Genomic DNA, 22,506 nt, shown 5'->3' with positions numbered 1-22,506 from the left:
TGCCACCCATGGGAGACCATTCAAAATGGAACTACAGGCCTGCCATTGCAGCCTGTGTAAGCTAGTGTTAGCTCCACTTACTAAAGATATAGGTTTCCTATATCTAGGGTCACTGCACTTAAAACCTATAAGTCACCCCTATAGTAGGCCTTTGCAATCCTGAGAGCAGAGTTCTTTGTTCTAAGTGTGAGGGTGCCCCTGCATGAGCAGGACACCCCTACAGCCTACGGAGTCCATTCTCCCAGGTTGTAGGTGAAGCAAGATGACCATCTCAAAACTGTCGGCAACGATTCCTATCATGTTTGGTGTCATACATGTTGGAATCATACCTCCCACTCTGCAAGCAATGTGAGAGGTATGATTCCAAGTACTGGAAGAGCCCTCTGTTAGGCTCTGAGTGTCCCCATTACCTGCCTTCTAGACCCGGACTGCACAAAATGGTTGCTGCTGACAAGAGACGCAATTCTGCCCTCCTGCTGCTGAGCCAAGCTCGGGCAGGGGAAGGCAGAACAATAGGCACCCTGTCACAGGGAGGTGTGACCACTTCTCAGACAGGATTTCGAGTATTGGGGCAAGGTGAGTGCGCTTGCCAGCGCCACCCAGTCTTCATGAGGGGCACATTTGGTGTCACCATGCATAGTCCAGCTCAAACCAGTTCTGGGAGCCGTTGGCTCATGCTCTGGCGCAATACTGGATAAAGGACATGAGTAACCTCCCCACTGTCCAGACCCTCCCCTGGGAGGGTCCCCTGAGTCATCCCAACCCTTTACTTAGGGTACTTAAGGGCTTACTTGTAGGTGGGTCCCTAACTTCGTCGTGGGACAAGATTCAGATCAGACACCACTTCTACGACTGCCTGGGCACTCTGGACTTCATATGGGCTCCACTTTGTCTCCCTTCCAGTCTGCTGCATCACCTGTTGTGCACCATACAGAAACCTTCCAAGGCATGTGGGCATCAAGGACACCTGAAGGAATCTCCTTTAAAGTGAAGGAGTCACTTCCCTGTATTCGCAAGCACTGCAACTAAGTCAACCGGTCTGTTGATCCTGAGCTCACCAAGTTTGAGGCCAGTATCCCTCATGGGGGTTGCAATACCCGAACCCCTGTGCACAGTGTCAACTTGCAGTTGCGAAGGCTAGATGGCTTCCTTTCAAGAAGAACTTCGGGCTCCAAGTAGGCCCAACCTCAAGCACCTCCAGTATTCAGAAACTTCAACCCCAAAGCATCGTTGTGCATTGTGGCCTGCATCTTTTAGTGAGCTGCTTGAGGTCCTCTCACTACTCCAGTGCCTCCTGCCTGTGGTTACATTTGAGGGTCACCTTTGTTACTTCTGGGCTCCCCTGATTGCTCGGGCCTGCCCTGTCTCCCCTGCTTATGGTGAGTCCCCTGGACTTTGCTGGTCCCGACATTGCTCCTTCTTTGACTTCTGCACAGGTTGCATTTGCCAACGGTGTTGGTGCTCCCATCGGACGCTGACCGCTCAGCAATCGACATCTGACGTGGGACAGCTTGTGCACGGCTCCTGGCCTTCCTCAGAGACGCCTGTTCCTCACTGCTGCGGAGTGAAGGTCCCCGTCAACTCTCCTGCAACTCCTGACACTTGTGGGCATACGTCTTCCAGATCCCCTGGTCACTCCTGAGTGATATAGACTGTTCCCTCTTCTTGCAGGTAACTCTCAACTAGAATCCACCTTTGGATTCCACAGACACATTTTCTTTTTCCAGCAGCGGCACCTTCCTGATGTCCCCTATTGGGTTCGACCGTGGTTTCCGGCACCATTTAACGACACACACTCTCCGTGGGGTCCCTATCTACTCACCTTGGGTGGTTCCTTGTGTCCCCATCACTTCTACATCCTCTAGACCATGTCTTGACCTGAGTCGTGGTTCTTATACCACTTTCTTAGTGTATGGTTGGGGCCCCCTGTGTATTCTGTGCTATTTATTGTGTTTCACTGCAAAGTATTGTGTGCATTGTGTTTATCTACGGGTAGAAGATATCTAAACGTGTTAGAGTATTATATAATAAAAACATATTTTTATAAATACCTTGTGTGGTTCTTTTTCACTTAATATATTCTATAAGATTGCATTCTGGTAAAACAAGCTGCTTTACACTCCTTCTGGCCTAAGTCTGAAGCCTGCTCTTCACAGCTACCACTTAGAGAGTTTCTAAGGTTGTCTAAGACCTCTTAATCACCATAAGGGGTTGTCTGGACTGGTGCAAGGTGCCCACTCACACTAGTGGACATCATATACCAGGCCAGCTTCTCACAAATCACGTGAGCTCTCTAAGCCATCGTCCATTTTAATATTCCTGTGTATTGTGCCTATCTAATTGATCAGGGTAGAACAGCTAGCGTTTGCCCCGTTTTACTCCCTTGTGGGAATGCTATATAAAAGTGTCATGAATTAACAAGGCTTATTAATCAAATCACAAGAATTCATTTAGAAAATGAATTAGAATCAGACACTGGCCCTTTATTTCTTGAGAGTCCTTTAGATTTCAGGTAAGCAATCAGGGGCCATATTATCAAGAATGGCGCAAATATTATCGCCGCTTTAGCGGCGGGAAACTGCTGCTAAAGTGGCGAAAAGGGGCTTGATAATATGCCCTAGAGAAATCCAATAGAAGCCCAGGTTCTGGTGTCAAGGACATCAAACCTGGGCTTCTATTGGAATTCTCTAGGGCATATTATCAAGCCCCTTATCGCTGCTTTAGCGGCAGTTTCATGCCGCTAAAGCAGCAATAATGTTTGCGCCGTTCTTGATAATATGGCCCAATGTGAGTTACACCAATCCAAAATGATCTCTGTTACAGCAATGATAGGCTTAAAAGAAATCAAACTTCATGGCAGCTAAGGTTCACACCAGGGTGCTACTGTAAAACTCAGAGCATTGTTTACTCTTAGTGGCAAGACTGCTTATTATTAATGGCACTGCTGCTTGTATTTATGGACAGTGCACATTTGGGAGATACCATTTTTTCACTTGCCTGAGCAACACGTTCTCACTGGAGCATACAAAGTTCCCCTGCAGACTATCATTGTGAAGTTTAGAAGGACCAGTGCTGTCTTGCGTGGGCTACTGTTATTCAACATCTGCGTGACATACACAGCCCAATAGAAGCAAAAGTAATGAAAATATGAGTTCAATCCACCATAAAAAATAGAAAACTAGATTGTCAATATTATATTAAAATTACTGTAGGGTTCTGGAGTGTGAACTAAGGTAAATCTAAATCATCAACTAAGTGAAAGTTGTCAATTCAGAAAACATCAAAGTATGAAATTTCAAATAAAATGCTATTTAAACAGATACTTTTATAGCAATAATTAAAATACGCTAGCGAAATATTATTTGAAGGAGCAACAGATTTGTAATGCTGAGGGTTTTGAGCTTGAATGTTAGTTTTAATGTGATGTTTCATTCTGCATCTTGGCTGAGAAGTGGGAATGTATGCACGTGACAAGCTTCCTGTCCTAACGTAAAATCTGTTGTAATTTCAGCCATTTTAATTCTCCTCACCTATTCCTTTATGTTTTGCAGGTATCCTGGTGACCCTCTGTTCTTCCTCCGTTTTGCCATACGTGTACTTCTTAGTTTGGTCAGTCTCGTACATTCTCTTCCCTTATGCTGTCTGGAGCTACAAGACGGAACCCTAGGTGTGTTTTCTTTCTAGGCACCTTCGGCGTAGCACTGTCACAGTTGTTCAGAAAGACTGTTTAGACCAAAATCCAGACTTCAAATGATGAGCACCGTGACCAACGCCATAGATGGCCCTCTTATGCCTATTACTGCAATGCCAGAGTCAGAGCATCTCCATTGGCATGCCACTGTGTGCAGGAATTGTGTTTAAGACATTGGCTTTCACTGTTCTGTGGTCCATGCATTTTCTAGACAAGTTGATGCAAACAGAAGGGCAATCAATATGTTACGTTTGTTAGTGATATCATCTGACCTCACATAGCATCTTCATGTGGAATAGTATCCGGGATTTGCACCTATACCCTGTGAGATTGAGATTTTCTTAATAGTTATCTTGACTTACTCTCATAATTGTAGACTCCGTATTATTTCTGTACTATACCATCGGGCAAGTCATCCTTTTTCCCCATAGGGAGAAAAGGGCAGTTGCCTGCAGAAGATAGTGGATAAAAAAAAGGGTACTTTGGAGGAACCAAGGCTTATCAGATAAAACACATTACATTAGGTGAGAAGCACTTCTCTGTATTATTTAAAGTTGAAGCAATATAAATATGTATAATTTTTTTAATGTGTATTAGAGAGTGATCCGTACCAAAGGGACCATGGATCAAACATGCATATATACCTTGAGCGATGCCCTTTTCTCAACTATCAATTCCTGTACAAGCCAGCATCAATCTGGTGCAGTTTCCTCTTGGTACCTTAATTAGTTTGAACTCAATAAACAAATAACTTTTTTGAAAGGAAATTCAGAGTAGAGAAAGGGTCTTTTTCAAGTTTTAAATATGTACAATTTTAAAATGCTATTCTTTTAGGCTGTTTTCAGATACTGAATGAGTAATTTAGAACAGTAAGAAAAAAACGATGCTCAGTGTTATTGACACTTTGGCTATTAGTATTTTCATCTCTGTAATCGTGACCATATACGTCTTTCCCATAGTTTGTGCCTTGAAGATCATAGAGGTCTTTCATAGGGATATAGGTCTTTTATAAGGATAGAAGGAAATCCAGATTATTAATCATCCTCAAATTTAAGAAAGAAAGGAAAATGTACAATGCATTTAAAAATGCTTGTCTGTGCCAGTGAAGTTCAAACAGTTCCACTAACAAGGAAAGGCCACTAGAAATAGTGTTTTCAGATCCGATTGTAATCGTGAGATCTGGGAATAGCGTTCGTTAGTGGGTTTACCTCCAGATCTTGTTAATACATGCTCCCTACAAGTGGAATTTTGCCTCATCAAAACTAAACTGACCTTTGAGTGAAAGTAAGAGGGAAACTAATGTTTTTCAATAACTTTGTTTCTGCTTGCAATTTTACACCTGACCTGTTAAGTTGTAAGTGTCCTATGAAAGAGTAGCTACGCTAAGCCTACAAAGTGTCACCTAATTTTCTGCAACTTCAGGAAAGAGTGAAAGTGTTGTCCTTTGGAAAAACAACCTGACAAAAACTATCTCCACCTCTTTTCTTTCCTCTTCCCATCTCATTTCAGTTGAGGAATGTCTTTCTCCCCACTGTCATCCAGTCAAAGCAAAATATTACCCCTTTGGCCCTCCTGATCCAGAAAAAAACCCTTTTTGAAGGGACTGATTAAAAAAACGCAGCATTTGTTGTGAGTGGAATCTGGTTTTGTTTTGTATCTGTCTCTAGAGAGAAACCCAATGTGCTCTGTCTGGTTTGGAGGTTCCATTTCAGCTTTAGTTTTTTGCCTAAGTAATTAACAGAAAATAATCTTAATTCTCTAACATCACCATTTGCTTTTAAAAAGTCAAATGGCTCACCGTTTAAGACTTAAAGTGCTGCATCTAGAGAGTCAGCATTTGTTTGTTGTCTTTATTTCTACATCACTGCTGATTTTTAAGACCTGGGATTTTTTCGTTCTCAAGTGTAAAGCCTTCTCATTTGTTTAATACGATTTATCTGTAGTATATGCTTCAGTACTGAACTGGAGTACAATGTCATGAATTTTTGGTTCCACGTTTCTCAGAAGATACACAGTACTCGCTTTCGTTTATTTGATAATAGACATAACTGCACTGCCATAACTAGACTGTGTGAAAGTTAATTCTTTAAAACCTATTTTCCTTTATTATAGGCAGTGTATGAAAAAACAGACCTCTTGATCTTTAAGTACTGTTGTCAAATTTCAGCTCTAAAATGTATGCTGAGTTTAAAAGTGTAATTTTGCAGAACTTGTTCTGTTATGATAAATGTATCCATCGCTCTTGTCTTACAGTTTGTTGCATGTAGTTTAGGATATAACAAAGGACATTCGAAGGTGCTCATTTTTAAGAGTAAGCACAGATACACATAGTTTCAGTGCCTAGCTGCATTCTGAAAACCTTATTTTGGCAGTTGTTGCGAAATATTTTTGTATTACTTAAGTGTTTCAGTGCACAGTCGTTTCTTCAAGTCATGAAATCTTAAGCACATTTTGCAATTACAAAGCTGTACTCTTTTGGGTTTTATCTAGAAGTGTTAAACTGATACTAGTAATTGGCTTTCGTTTAATGGCATTGTTGGGCTGGAAGGCAACACTTATAAACTGGTGTAAGGAAATCACAAGTAATTAAATCAGCTCTCCCTACTTTGCTTACTAATTGCTTTTGTAAATTACACAATGTGTACCTAATGGAATGTATAATATATTATACCCAGCATCCTTACAATTTTCAAGTAATATCTGTCAATTTATAGAATTTATTTTTTAAAAAACAGCTAAAATAAGGCAAAATGTGTTGGGTACCGTACCATTTAATTAGCTTCTATTACAATGAGGGGTTCTTGGATGATAAAATGTTTCAAAAATCTGCCTTCAATCCTCCTATCAGTGAGACCCTTGCTCACTGCACAGCAGCTTATTTAAGGATTTCTTGTGAGCCATAATTTATCCTATTAGGTTTGGAGATTGCTGAATTCCAGCCTTATTGCAAAAAAGATACAGACAGCAGTTCACAAGACCTAATTGAAAGGAAAATGGATGGTACTATGCCTGGTTTTGGTGTGAATTTCAGTCATCATTGTGGTAACTTATCTGAAGATGGCAGTTTGGTCTGCATGGGTCCTGTCTCTTCTCCAAACCTCATTGTAAGTGGAACTGGTTTGCTTCTGGGTCCCTCCTAACCCTCTCCAGGTCTGAATGAAAGCTGGTTTTGTCGGTGTAGACAGGACTCGTATATTTTTGCTGTTGCATTCCCCAGTAGGAATAAGAACTGTGTTTCCAAAGATGGCTATTCGTCCCAGTTTACCTTTACGAATCAGACTGAGGCGCCTCTGGGATCTTTGAGATCACTGTTCCCCCTAGTCGTATACATTATGCTTTAGGCTGTGCTCTCTACAGTACTATTACATCTACAGCTAAACCCAGTACTACGTTTCTTTCAAGTCATTTATTAGTGCCCATTGGCGATTTGTTGTGTCTCAGTCCAGCCACCATCCCTTAGGTTATTTTTGTCCAGAAAAAATGATAGTTGTGAATTCAGGTACTTTATATTGAATACAAATCCTAAATGTGCTCCACTCTAGAGTTCCCGATCTGTCCTTTTGCCCCAACTACTCAGCCAGTAGTCTGAACATGCCCCTACTGTATGACATGGAAGTTGTATCTGTTGAAAAGCCAAAGAAATGTACTTGCACTAAATTGTAAGAGCAAAACATTGTTGTTCTAACAAATTGCATTTAATGGTGGAAACGCTGATTCACAATGAACACACACCTGTTCATTACAAGAAACACATTCTTAAAAAATAATTCATTTGTTAAAGGCGATTTGCAATTCACAGCAGAAAAATGCACTCTTCTCTGTGTTGATAATGTATTCGAACATTGTTAGTTTGTTTCTATAAAATAAAATATTTGGTTGCTCTGCCCTACTTAAATCATGTCTTAGTACTACATTTGAGGTTTTAAAAACGGTATCTTGGAATTGGCTGATCTTGCAGAGCGATCCAAGTTCGCTCCACTAAGGGCATCCCTTAACTCAGCTGCAAGGCGCATCACTGGATCCAGAAGGAGCAACCACATCACTCCAGATCCGAAGGCACTAAACTGGCTCCCTTATGAGGCAAGGATGCAGATGGAAATTGCTTGCATGACCCATAAAGGCCTACACTTCAACACACTGAGGTGCCTAGCTGATAAACTGGAACTGTCTTCCTGTGGCAGATCATCTAGAAGGACCAGCACCCTAATGTTGAAGCCTCTAAAATTTCGGAAAATGAAAAACTACAACTGAGCTTCCTCCGGATTGGCCCCTAGAATATGGAACCTCTGCCCCCTGAACTCAGATTGAACCCTTCAATCACATCCTTCAAAAAAGATGTGAAACTGCTTTTAATGAACAAAACTGTACCCTGAACCCACTGACTCATTTATCTAGATACTGGTTTGATGCAGTTCTCCAACCAGGGTTTGCACTCGCTTGCCACATCCTGGTTTCCAGCTCACTGTCCTGATTTGCAACGGGCATTGTCCGCATTTATGTTTCTTGGTTGGCTTGCTTTCTACTTCAGATTCATTTGTAAAGCACTCTGAAACCCATCTAGGGCCAAGTATGCGCTTAAAACTTTAAAATGAATAAGTCTTGCCTTCAGGGGTTCTCTAAAGCTATACCGACAAACTTGTTTCTATCAATGGTAGTAGAAAGAATCAGTGTTTTCACAGCAATACTCCGAGGGCTGTACGTGGCACAAATAAAGTTTTCAAGGATTTCTTTATTTTGTTTTCACTGAGTTCTTGGCATTCTCCTTTGAGCTTCACGTGCAAATCAGGAAACTCTACTCTTCGATCTTGAATATTGCTGAAAGAAGCCTTTAATAGACTGAGGGCCAGATGTAAGAAACCAAATTGCGATCGTAAAGGCTGAAATTCCAAGAATTTCAGAGATTGCGATCGCAAATTAGCAGTGTGCAATGTAGCACACAAAACCCCCCCGAAAAATAATGAATCGCAAAATTTGCGATTCCCTATTGTGCAATTGCATTTAAGGAATTGCAAATTGCGATTCCTTAAATGCAATGTAGGAAGCACAAAAAGAAAGTGTGATTCGGCCTTAAGGAATCGCAAATTGGTAATTAGCGAATTCCTTTCAAAAAGCACTTTTTTGCTTTTGTAAAAGTGCCACGTGGCACACATTCATGCCCATAGGGCATGTATGTGTGCCACATGTGCACATATGCACATTTCAGGGGTGCAACAGGGTGTCCCGCTGGAACCCTTGAAATTGCACACGCAATTTGCGAGAACCTATTGGGTAATTGCATATTGCGTGCGCAATTCCTAGGGGCTACTAGGCCCATAGGAACGAATGGGAAGGTATTCCTTGATGGCGAATCGCAACTTGCAATTCGCAATTAAGGAATCGCAAAAAATATTGTGATCCCTACCTGCATGGCATTTTGAGAGTCCTTAATAGCGATTCCCTAAATATCGCTATTAAGGACTCGCAAAACTGCTTTTACCTACATCTGGCCCGAGAGAATTCCCAAGTGGATGTAGGAGATTAAATTAGTACATTTGTCCCTGCAGCAACAAGGGAATATACTAAAGAATTAACCATCATGTCTTTTGACAAAGTACTGCATTTATTTCTGCAGTGTGCTCGTCTTACATTTTCAAGGACCTTTAGTGAGCTCTTTACATCCCTGATAATGACGAATATATTATAACACTATAGTGGGACTGATTAGGAGTCAAGTGGAGCGGAGTTGAATAAGCAATTCTGCTGCACTTGATTCCAAGTGGCTAAGTGTTTCCACGCCTGTTTTTTCGATGTGTGGGAAAACATGACCCAGTTGTTCCATCTGGTAATTCTATCAGGGAGCATACAATGGCAGAAAGCCATGCCCTTTCCTCTCTTACTCCCCCGTCCCTTCTCTCTCTCCACCCTGAACAGGTATTCCCAAGTACATTTACTACCTTCATAGGGCAAGTGGTAAATGTATGTGCTAAGCCCTAAGGAATTGTGAATTCTCTGTGGTTTTACAACCGAAATAATGTCTTGCATCATAATTCCCTTTCTGGGGTGTTTAACTTATAACTGGTAAGTAACTGGCATGGTATTGGGACGGATTTATTGCGCCTAATTGTAAAATGCGATTTTGCTAAGCCCCCAGTACCCAAGAACTCATAATGAGCCCCACTTCCTTCTACTAACAATTAAGAGAGAAAATAGCATTTCATGCTAGTGTTATGATTCACAAGTCAATATTTTGTATGCTAAGATTCTAAGCCTCATTGCATTTCCCTGCTCATTGCACTGAACCCATATCTGTGGTTTGATCTGTTTCAAAGATTGATATGATATGTAGATCTAGAGCTAAAATGTGTGTTCTGTATATTTTTTGTACATTAAATAACAATGGAAACACACATAGCCCCATCTGTAAATTTGGTGCATGTTTTGTTCATTTTAACTAGCATTTTTCAAGTTTCATTCTCACACGCAGTCATAATGCTGGGTTGTTACATTTACCATTCCCTGCAAAATAATTTCATAGTTTTCATACATGCGTGGTTTTCATTTTGTCTTCAGTTTTCTCACACTGCTAGTTTACAAAAGTGCTGTGTAGAACTATGTCCAGTGCTGAATTTATGCGATTAGGCAGCCTTGTACTGATGCAGTGCAATATATGACTGGTGTCCAATATTGTTATACACTCAGATTCTTTTTTATCTGTAAGGCAAAGGGCCATGAACAATGTGTATAGTGTTCTTCAGGAGTTGTTTTTGAAAACGAATGTATTGTTTGCAATAAAATGTCATTGTCTTGGGAAAAAAAAACAAGCAGTTTTGTGACTTTTTAATATTGGTTGTGGTGACTTTCATAGTTCAGATTGTAAGAAAATACTTTTGTATAGAAGTGTGTGGATTAAACTGCAAGCAAATAACACTACAGGGAAACATCTGAAATGTTCACTTGAGTACAAGCTTAGATGAGGGGGAGGGGTGGCGCCAGAGTTAACCCTTACAGTGACTGCACTGGGGAGATAGTGTGGCACACAGTCTTGATTCAAGACCTATCAGGCCCCGTCACAATGTGTTAGTTGTTCGCAGCTTGGACCTACCTGCGCTTTCATGAGTGCAACATTGACCATGTTGGCAAGGCTCGTGCTATGCATGGGCCTGAGATGGTTGACAGGTTTGAGGTAGGGCTGCAGTGTTGTGACCTGACCGAGACGCTGTGTGTTCCTGTCAAGAGGGTGAGGTGGTGCGGGGTTGGGGCTGCCTTAGGCAAGTCCCATGGAGGTGCCACATGACGGGTACCTATTACTACCTCTTCTCCCTCCCAGCAATCTTCCGGGCCCCCTCCACATATACGCTGTGGAAGGCTGCATTCAAATACATTTCTGGAACCCTTCCAGAAGTATTGCTTTACAGTGGATTGCATTTGCTGATTGGACCTGGCAGACATGCAACACATAAGGGAATAGTTAAAATAACTGCCACAACATACCTCTTCACATCTGCCTATAGAGCTGTTTGTGCCTCCACACATGCTTAAATTGGGAACAGTGGAAACTGTGTCTAATATCTTTTATCTCTTAGTGCAAAACTGGGGTGTGACAACACTTAGGCTTGAGCTATCTAGCCTTTGTGTACCCTCTAGTAGTCAGGAGCCCAGAACAAGCCATTGGGTTTTCATGAGAAGGCATCTCTGTGTTACGGAGAGCCCCCACTATATTGCGGCAAATTAGCAAATTTTGTGGCCTAAAATATAGAAATTTTGCAGCACAAATGTGGGATTTTTTTTGCTGCATTTTTGCAGCACTTTATTTTGCTATTCTGCTTAACATAATGCCCCCTGAAATGTTGTATCTCAAATTAATTTTTTTTTTAAAGGGCTATCAACTGTTCACCTTTGAACTTTATAATGGAGATAATTTGAAATAACTTTTCATCCCTGGCCACAAGATGTTCTCGTCCATAACGTGTTCTCGATACCTGAGCGAAAGTTATCCAAACACAATCTCCATCCGGTTACTCTCTTTTTGTTTTTTATCTATGTTCAGACAGGGAAGTCGCACTACCTTGTCCATTCTTTTATCTTTTCTTTCAGTTATCTTTTTTAAAATCTATTTTTGTTAAAACAAAATGGCATTTTAAACTTCCCATAAAACCTTAACCTATTGTTAGTTGTTGTTATTTCCTGTGCTTTTGCAAGTATGTAGTTTTCGCTTCTTAGTACAATCTGCATAAAAAAAAGAAACTTTAGGGGCCCTGGAAACTCGGTGTAGACCGAGATAATCACACATGGGATGGCTGTTGAAGCCCTCAATCACAAATGCTTTCACAAAATACGAATACGGTCACACAAATAACAAGCATTAAAAATGCAATAGGTCTAGTTATCAAGTTAAAGCCATTTGCTTTGCTATACAATACCATTAGCAAAGCAAATGGCTTTAACTTAATCAAAGGCGAGACCTATTGCATGTAGGGTGGGGTGGGGAAGGACAGCATAGGGCAAGAGAGTAAAGCGTAAGTGGGGAAACGACACCAGGGGTGGGGTGGGGTGGAGAAGCAATGAGCGGTAGAGCGAAGTGGAGCTGGTGGGGAGAAGCACATGGGTGAGCAAGAAAGGGGAGAGCCACAGGGGGAACTATGGGGATCGGGAGGAGAAGCAGTGGGTGAGAGAGGATGGGGAAAGTAACAGATGACAGGGTGAAGAGGAGAAGTCCCTTGTGAGAGAGCAATTTGGGGTGAGTGGGGATAGGTACATGAGTGAGAGAAAATGGAGTATGGAGGAGGGAAAAAAAGCACACTAGGAAGACTGCTGGAAAACACATGCACTGTTGTATAGTGCTTAACACAAAAGAGAACATAAGTCCTTAAAAGTGTACAATTGGCAGCGGAACAGCACAAGTAAAGAGACAATGTTCCAGGACAGACAAAAGATGGACAAGGCAAGCCATCGCATCTTAAGCAAGAAAATTAGAGTGGCAGGTGAGCCAACCAATGGTTAGCAATAAGTGCGCTCCAAGCCTAATATGTGCTTGGTAAGCCCACAATTTGTCTCGTAACAGACAGTGCATGTACTGTCAAATAGGCACAACATAAAAGGTATTCCCCAATAAATAGAAAATCATTGTGGTATGAAAACAAACATCCCTACTTCATTCAGGTATAAGATGTATGTTCAACATATGTCACTGATCTGTTTAAAAAAAAACTATTTGAGGGGTTTTCGTCCATTCTGTTCTTTGAATGTATACAAAACACAAACATCCAAAGTGAGCAGTGCCGAACACGTACTAGCAAACCCTCTAACCTAATACCATCATTTCCATTTTTTTAATAAAAGGCTAGTGAAGTGACATAAGGCATCAGAAATCTATTGAGATAAATAAGCATGTTTTGTGTGATCCCGCTTTTATACTTACAGTGATCCTGTTCCATCTGGTCTTATGTATGTTGGTTAAGAAATATGTTGAGGGGCCCTAGTTCTTTTGAACTTTGCTACTAGACGATGAAACCTCTAATGTATCAAACAAGAAAACATCTGGAACTAAAAGTAGTTGTTCCCTAACGCGAATTAACATAATGACAGCAAATACTTTTTGCCTATACCTTCTTACTCTGGTGAAATCCTTCTATAGCGGGCTGCTAGGGACTGTTTTCTTTGTATGTCTTCATAAGGAATGAATTCACACTACTACGCTTCATAGTGTGGTTTAGTTAGTACTGCCTACTTAATTATGTGCATAGCATCTGTAGTCCTAACTTTTCTTCAGTTTCGGGTTTACTTGATGTTTACCATACAGGGACTTTCGAACTAGAAACAGTCGGACAGAACGGTAATGTACATTACATGTTCATTACATACACGTCTCCCTAGGATCTACTTTAAGATGAATGACATCAGAGTTTGAAAAGAGGGACCACTCATTTAGGATTGTTGCACGCTGGGAAGCCTCTTGGAAACGACTGCTGCTTTGACAACACTGGGGTGTAAACATGAACCTGCATGAAGAGTGAAACTAAATCTGATCACGAGATAGAAGAATCGTCACTGTCTTCCTTGTTTAATTACATTTAAATCATGTTTAGGGATATTGTTTTCAACTAGAGGCAAAACACCTGCCCACAGTCCATATTGATAACTGTATCACTCTGTGTTTTACAACACCCGGAGAAGCAAAGGAAAAGAAGAGAAAGGAAGAGAAAATAAAAGAATAACTGAGCAAGAAAAGTAAAGAAGTACATTGAGGAAGCTATGGCCACAGAAACGTGTTTTTCCATGGGCACTGGGTGTAGCATTGATAGCAGTGCTAATGTTCTTCATATAAAAAGACGTGTTGCATACATAAACAGGACACACAAGCAGTAGATCAGGCAACAGCAATGCAAGCTTCCCTGACATAGAGAACAAGTATGGCACTGGTAGTGACAGTACAGGTTTCCTTCACACGACACTGGCTGCCAGTGCAAGCTTCCCTCGCACCAACAGAACCTATCTCCTAACAAAACAGATGCAGAACTGCACTTTTCCATCCAGTGTAAGGGTTTTAGACGCAGAAGCAGGATGACACGTGTCGACGCCCAATGAAAGCTGCGCCTTTCTAAAATTATTTTATTTTTCAAAAAAATAATTGGAGAGATGTGTTGTCAAAGGTTCTAGCGTCTTTTGGAGACCTAGAGGTAATTACAGCGCTTGCGTAGTAAGGCACTATAATACACACACACAATCTTGGCCAGTGTAATTCAATCTGGGAATGTTGCGTGTCCTCCTCGGTATTTCGGGGCTCCCATAGGTTAGATGCTTTTAAGCCACACCATTAATTACATAGGTCCTGACACCGCGGCCGCAGAGCGGGGAGAGTGGGGGCAAACTACATCACCCAGCGTCCCTTGGTGTTGCCAGAGACGCGAATTGACGCGTCAGGATCCCGCGCCCGGAGGCGCTTATCAGACGGCTGCTGCTCCCGCCTCGCGGGACGCGCGCGGGCTAAGCCCGGGCAAAGGGCGGGCCCTCTGTGGCCCTCAGAGGCACAAGGAGGCCGGGACGGGCCACCCCTCTTGGCTACGAAGAAGGTGGAGGTACTGAGCTGTTTTATTGTATCTTAGCATTTGTGATCCCACACTGTACTGTTATATTGTTGTCGCTGCGGCTCTGATTCCCTCACATCATGTCCATCTGGGAGGAGCTGAATGCCCTGTGTGGTACGAACTATGCCCAGGACTTATCTACCCCCGGCAAAATGGGTAGAGATTCTGATGAGGAAAATGACAATGACACTGAGATCCTCTCTAATGCCGGTAAATTGTGCACTACCCCCTCACTATCTCCCTCCAACCATCCTATATCACTCCCGACCGAGGCTTTGAACAGAATACCTGACTCAGTATCACCTCTTCATTTGACCTTACTGGCCCACATCGAGCAACTGTTATTAACTCTACTTTCACCCCTGGTCACAAAAATCAACAATCTGGGAGACAGGTTGACCAGTATCGAAAACACAATATCAAGGAACTATATTCCAACTGAAACAACAGCTACATCCATTCATTCTTTTCCCCATAGTAACAATGAAAAGCTCAAGCCCACGACACGCACAAAAGCTCAAACTCTTGTACCCCTCATGTCTATATCAAATCCAAGAAGCCAGAATACCACTTATAACTCTGTACCTGTACCCCATAGAGCTCGCAGGACCGCACTTGAAAGCAGGACGCGGATTAACTTACCTCCAGAAGCCGCCCCTTACGTGGCTGTTCTCTCTGGGGTCCCAGTACCCAGTCAGGGCAAATTTGAAACCCACCGGGACCTGTTCAACAAAGCAATTTCCTGGCTAAAACAAAACAGACCACTTCCACCTGACTTAGATGGCGGCATCTTGAGTGTCAGGAGGGTGGGGTGGCTGGGTACGTCACCCAAAGACATCCCGGGCGACCTGATCTTAATTAAATTCAAGAATACGAACATTGTCCCCTATTTGCGATCTTCCCAGTCCAAAGAGGGAGATGGCCTCATTCGCATCTGGGACTTGTACGATTTCTATCCCGGCCCCCGACTCCATTCGTCCCTAAGGCAAATGACATGGAATCACAATTTCTGGTGAAACGGGAATTCAAGAATCTTGTGTTACTAACCCCCTACCCTTTTCTTGATTGTGCATGTACCCTTTTCTTTTAGCTAAACTGCCAATTTGATTTTAGTCTGCTTTAATAGTTGGTTCTTTTTTACTTTGTAATGATATGTTGAGTCATTTATACATGTATGTATTTTTTTCTTGCTGCTTTTATGGTTTTAATCAAAAAACCGAATAAAGCTTATTTTGATTTTACATAGGTCACACCCCTTTGAGAGACCCCCCCAGTTTTTTCAGCCCACTTTAAGCCCTGCTAATAAGTAAAATAAATAAATAATTTGGGCCACGCAAACATAATCAGTAACAAAAGCAGTGTAAGAACCTCCCTAAACGGACACTGACTTTAATAACCACATATCTGAAAGAAACAGGTTAGTATTAGATTCCTTACCTTAGAATAATCCCCAGGCGTCAGTCTGGATCCGGAAACTTTTGCGTAGCAGTACCCCTGCGCGTCGGTAGGCGTCGTCTGCAGGCGTCCCCTGCGGCTCCGCGTCCGTCGTCGGCGTCGTGCGCCGTGATGACGTCGCTGGAGTATATAGACGCCGCCTCCGCGCGCTGACGTCAGTTCTTCTTTTTTCCGCGCCAGTTAGCGCAGATCCGAAGAGCAGTACTCCGGTCTTTTGACCAAAGTTTTTTGATTACTATCTACTCTTAAGGTGCCGGTAGGATGCCCGGGTTTAAGAATTGTGACGGGTGTGACCGCACGATGTCGGTCACCGACCACCATCGACTCTGCCTCCGGTGCCTGGGCGCGGACCACGACGTGGAGTCCTGCGTCGACTGCCGGGCCTTAACGGGTAAGGCTAGACGGGAGCGGTCCCGCAAGCTACTCGAGCTCCGGGTGTCGGCCCCGCGTCGAGAGCGGTCCCGGTCCGGCCGGAGGTCGAGGGAGCGGTCGAGGGAACGGTCGCGGAGCCGCCACGAGCGCGCCGGAAGTCATCACCATTCCTCCGGTTCCTCAGGTAAGAAACACAAGAAGTCGGGGCGTCGTCATCGCACCCCCGACGCTCGCGCGATGCGGCCGGGGGTTCGGGTAGCCCCACCCCCGCGGCTCCGCGTGGGTCGCCGACGCTGCCTGCTCCATACCCGTCGGTCCCTGGGCAAGGCGCGTCGCGCGAGGAGATAGAGGAGATCCTCATGGCCATGAGGGCGCTGTCTCCTCCGGCGGGGCCTACGGCGCCTGCGGGCTCGGTGGTCCCGTCCGGGGGCCCGAGCTGTTCGGGTGCTCCTGCCCCGGCGCCGTCAGGTGCTCCGGCCCGACGCCGCCGGCGGCACCGGCCCCGGCGCCGCTGGGCCCTTCAGGGTCGACGCCGGCTGGTCCTCCGGCCTCTCCGGCGCCGATTCCATCGGGGCAACCCGTGGTGCCGCCTCTGCGCGGCGCCGTGACTCCGACGCCGGCTCCGGGCGGCGCCACCCCCATTCCCTCTCCAACTCCGGACGCGGAGTCGGACCGGCGTCGTCCGACGCCGAGTCCGGCGCCGATGGGGCCCATTGACCCCGAGGAGCCGGTCTACATCGTTGACTCCGAATATGGTGAGGATGAAGATTATGGAGAGGGTTGGGAGGGGTCTGAGGACCCTCTGTCACGCGAGTGTCAGTACGACGCGTTCTTTTGGGCACGTGGTCCAGGCCCGCTTCAGGTTCGCCTGTTGATAGGAACGTGGCCAGACGCCACCGTCCGTGTCCGGACGACCCCAAGTTCCTGTCCACCCATCCCACCCCTGAGAGTCTGGTGATCCAGGCCTCGACTTCCCAGACCGCATTCCCGTCGGCCCCGCCCGACCGGGAATCAAAGAGGTACGACCAGTATGGCAAAAAGGTCTTCTCGTCCCTGAGTCTGGGACTGCGGTCTTGCAACACCGCATGCCTCTTGGGCCGCTAGACCCACTCTCTGTGGGATACGGTCGCGGAGTGTCTGCCGCAATGCCCGCAGGAGGTACGGGACAAGCTCGGCCAGGCTATGATTGAAGGCCGAGACGCGGCGAGGTATTCCATCAGGTGTGGTCTTGATACAACCGACTCGCTGGGCAGAGCGATGTCCACGACAGTGGCGATTCGTCGCCACGCCTGGCTGAGATCCGCCAACTTTTCGGCGGATGTCCAAAATACTTTGATGGACATGCCGTTCGATGGCAGTCGCCTGTTTGGCGACAAAGCGGACCACGCGCTTGAGCGCTTCAAGGACTCCAGGGTCACGGCCAAGTCCTTGGGTCTCTCGACCCAGCGCCAGCAAACGGGTTCGTTTTGCTCCTTTCGTGGCCAAGGAAGGGGCGGTCCCACACGTGCTGCCAGCCACGCACCGCAGAACACTTCTCAACGCGGTGGCGGCCGTGGATTCCGCCGTGGAGGCGGTCGGGGACAACGGCGCGGTCAGGCCACACCTCCCCCCGCAGCATCCGCCTCCAAATCCTCCTAGTCCGAGCTTTCAGGCCCATGTGACGCCAGTGGGTGGCAGGGTTCCCCATCACCACTCCCGCTGGCGCACTATCACATCGGACAGGTGGGTGCTGCAGCTCGTCCGAAGGGGCTACTCCCTCCCCTTCGAGACCCCTCCTCCAGCCATGCCACCGCAGAACCACCGTGTGTCGGGGGACCACTTGACACTTCTGCAGGAGGAAGTTACGGCCCTCTTGGCCAAGGGGGCCATCGAGCGCGTTCCTGGGCCAGAAGTAGGGTGTGGTTGCTACTCCCACTACTTTCTGGTACCCAAGAAGGACAAGGGGGGCCTGCGTCCTATCTTGGATCTACGGAACGTCAACGGCTTCCTCCGGAAGGAGAAGTTCAAGATGTTGACTTTGGCTCAGGTCTTGGCTGCTCTAGACCCGCAAGACTGGATGGTAGCGTTGGACTTGTAGGATGCGTATTTTCACATCCCCGTCCTGCCGGCCCACCGGCGTTACCTGCGGTTCACGGTAGGCCACGAGCACTTTCAGTTTTTCGTGCTCCCTTTCGGCCTTACCAGCGCCCCACGGGTGTTCACGAAAGTGATGGCGGTGGTCGCAGCTCATCTGCGCCGGTCAGGGGTTGCAGTCTTCCCCTACCTCGACGACTGGTTGTTGAAGGCGGGCTCGCCCCAGACAGTCGTCCACCACCTTCGGATGACGGCAGACCTCCTGCACGAGCTGGGGTTTTCCATCAATGTGCCGAAATCACACCTGTGTCCCTCTCAAAAGCTCCTTTTCATCAAGGCGGTTCTCGACTCGGCGCAGTTTCGGGTTTATCCTCCGGAACGGCGGGTCCGGGATATACAGGCTTTGATTCCCATCTTTCAGCCGTTATCCCGGGTTTCGGTCAGGTTGACGCTGCGGCTGCTGGGGCTGATGGCTTCCTGCATCCTTCTGGTGCATCACGCCCGGTGGCGGATGCGGGCTCTGCAGTGGGACCTGAAGTTTCAGTGGGCCCAGCATCAAGGCAACCTATCCGACCATGTCCTGATATCGGAGGGCACTGCGAGACAGTTGCAGTGGTGGCTTACGTACCGCGATTGGGTCAGGGGCAGATCCCTCTCCCTTCCCCAACCGGAGCACGTCGTTGTGACGGACGCGTCCCTCCAGGGCTGGGGAGGCCACTTGGGAGAGGCGGAGATCAGAGGCATCTGGTCTCCGGCGGAGTCCCGGCTCCATATCAACATGTTGGAGCTGCGGGCGATTCGCCTAGCACTGAAGGCATTCCTCCCCTTTGTGCACGGGAGTGTAGTGCAGGTGTTCACGGACAACACCACCGCCATGTGGTACTGCAACAAGCAGGGCGGAGTGGGGTCGTGGACCCTTTGCCAGGAGGCTCTGCGCCTCTGGCAATGGCTGGAACGTCAGAGCGTGACTCTGACGGTTCAACACCTGGCAGGTTCTCTGAACGCCAGGGCGGACGAACTCAGCCGTCGGTGCTCGGTGGATCACGAATGGCGTCTGAACTCGGACGTGGCGAAAGGCCTCTTTCTGCAATGGGGAGAGCCTTGGTTAGATCTATTCGCCACAGAAGAGAACGCGCAATGTCATCAGTTCTGCGCGTTGGAGTTTCCAAGACGGCACTCGCTCGGAGACGCCTTTCGGCGCGAGTGGAGTTGCGGTCTGTTGTACGCCTTTCCGCCTATACCACTTCTGCCCAGAGTGCTGAAGAAGATCAGGCGCGACCGGGCCCAAATTATCCTTGTGGCTCCGGACTGGGCTCGAAGGTACTGGTATCCCGAGCTACTCAGCATGTCAGTCAGTCCCTCGATCCGCCTGCCCCTTCAGGAGGACCTTCTGTCGCAGCAGCAGGGGACGGTCCTCCACCCGAACCTGTCCAGTCTCCACCTCCATGCGTGGAGATTGAGCGGCGACAGTTGAGGCCATTTGACTTGCCTCCTGAAGTCTGTGATGTGATTCTGGCAGCCAGGCGTCCCTCCACAAAGTCGGTATACGCCTGCCGGTGGAACAGATTTGTGGCATGGTGCACAGCAAAGGCTGTGGATCCCCTTTCTGCCCCTCTCTCCGAGGTTCTCCTCTTTCTTCTTTCTCTTGCCCAGCAGGGCTCTGCTCTGGGCACTATCAAGGGCTACCTTTCTGCCCTTTCCGCCTTCTTAAGGCTACCTGATCAGCCATCTTTGTTCAAGTCCCCTATTGTAACGAGACTCTTGAAGGGCATCACGCACATGTATCCACCTGTTCCGTTCGTGATGCCTCAGTGGGACTTGAACCTGGTTCTGACTTTCTTGATGTGCGCTCCCTTTGAGCCGCTTCATTCCTGTCCTCTCCGTCTCCTGACTTTGAAGACGGCCTTCCTGGTTGCCATCACCTCTGCCAGGAGAGTGAGTGAGCTCCAGGCTCTTTCTGTCAAACCTCCTTTCATGTCCATTCATCCTGACAAGGTGGTTCTGAGAACTAGACCTTCTTTCCTGCCCAAAGTAGTTTCTGCTTTTCACATCGGGCAGTCCATCACCTTACCCTCCTTCTTCCCGCCTCCGCATCCTTCAAAAGATGAAGAGCGGCTCCATCGTCTGGACCCAAAACGTGCGCTTTCATTTTATATGGATCGCACACGCCAGTTCCGGGTGGATGACCAACTGTTTGTTGGCTACGTGGGTGAGAAGAAGGGAAGGGCGGTACAGAAACGGACCATCTCTCGGTGGGTCGTCCTGTGCATCAAAGCGTGCTACTCTTTGGCTCGGAAGGAGCCTCCTGTTGGGCTGAGAGCCCATTCCACTCGGGCCACGGCGGCTACTACTGCCCTGGGCCGGGGAGTCCCTTTGCAGGACATTTGCCAGGCGGCTACGTGGGCCTCGCTGCACACCTTTGCGAGGCACTACTGCCTGGACAGTCAAGTCCGGAGGGATGGCTTCTTGGGCCGTTCGGTCCTCCAGGACTTTCTGGTGTAGGATTGTATTGGTTCGCAGACCCACCACCGGGGTTGGTATTGCTGGGGTATCTATTCTAAGGTAAGGAATCTAATACTAACCTGTTTCTTTCAGATGAACAAGTTACTTACCTTCGGTAACGATATATATGTAAGAAACAGTAGTTAGTATTAGATTCCTTACCGCCCCTCCCATCCTCCCCGTTCTGCGAACTGATACCTAGGGTTAAGGACATCCCTTTCAGGGCCCTAGTTTCAAATGGCACCAGTGTTGGTTCTCCCATGGCTCTGCGTGTTCTGGCGCGGAAAAGCTGTGTGCAAAGAACTGACGTCAGCGCGCGGACGCGGCGTCTATATACTCCAGCGACGTCATCCCGGCGCACGACGCCGACGACGGACGCGGAGCCGCAGGGGACGCCTGCAGACGACGCCTACCGACGCGCAGGGGTACTGCTACGCAAAAGTTTCCGGATCCAGACTGACGCCTGGGGATTATTCTAAGGTAAGGAATCTAATACTAACTACTGTTTCTTACAGATATATCGTTACCGAAGGTAAGTAACTTGTTCTTCTTGTCAAACATCACAACAGATCAGTGTATGAAGTGGGCGGGAACGGAAGGGCACGGCGTGCCCCTACTTTTAAAAATGATCTTAGACCGTTCCCCTACTTCTTGGTTTTGAAAAAGCGTACCGGGACTGTAGGAATAGCCGTACTTTTAAATTACACTTTTATTTTTCCGCATGTGTGGTGCAACGTGCATATTGAGGAAGGCCTCTGCAGTGCGCTCGACCTCCTCCCCTTCCCCGCTGTGTCTAGGGGCCTGCAATGTAAGACTGAAAGGGCCATCAGTGTCGGCTATCTCTGATGGCCCTGCTGCTGCCGTGAGCGGTGATTCACACTTCATTTGTGAGGACGCTGCCTGCCTGCCCCCACTGTGACCTGTGACAATGGTCACATAAGGAGGCTTTGGTGTCAAGCAGACTGACAGACGCCACCTATCTGCTATGTTTTTGTTATTTTTTTCCAATGTGTAGTGCCCTACTCAGAGGCCAGTGCAGTTGGCGGCACCACCCATGCCAGGCTCACTGGGAGCACTTAAAATCCATACATGTCAAACCTTTGGTTACAAATAAACAATAGAGGTGCCCTTCAACAATTTCATGAAATGAAAGAATCAAATGGCAAATAAAATACAGCGACAAGGAGCTGACAGAAAGAAGTATCCTGACTTTTTTGTTGACCTGTAAGAGCAATGATAGTAGGCAGCGCAATCTAAAAAAATCTGAGCAAAAGAAAGATTGCATTCTTCTTACATGAGCTAAAAAGCATCAATCATTCTATCTCAAACATGTAATATTCAGTTTTAAGT

General features: G+C 46.5%; 1 protein-coding gene across 14 annotated transcripts in view; it reads left to right on the top strand.

Annotated features, from left to right (window-relative positions):
- Positions 1–10,488, top strand: part of TMEM269 (transmembrane protein 269) — a 159,115-nt gene extending 148,627 nt beyond the window's left edge. For all 14 annotated transcript variants that reach the window (XM_078642590.1, XM_078642592.1, XM_078642591.1 and 11 more), the window contains one exon: positions 3,552–10,488. In XM_078642590.1, the coding sequence (XP_078498716.1) occupies positions 3,552–3,667 (116 nt within the window). In that variant the 3' untranslated portion in view covers positions 3,668–10,488. The remainder of the gene's footprint in view (positions 1–3,551) is intronic.
- Positions 10,489–22,506: the final 12,018 nt, after the last annotated feature.

The sequence above is a fragment of the Lissotriton helveticus genome, chromosome 5_1 (genome assembly GCF_964261635.1).
Source record: "Lissotriton helveticus chromosome 5_1, aLisHel1.1, whole genome shotgun sequence".
Lineage (NCBI taxonomy): Eukaryota > Metazoa > Chordata > Amphibia > Caudata > Salamandridae > Lissotriton > Lissotriton helveticus.
Note: the sequence above shows the minus strand (reverse complement) of the source record. Positions and strands in the feature narration are given on the sequence as shown.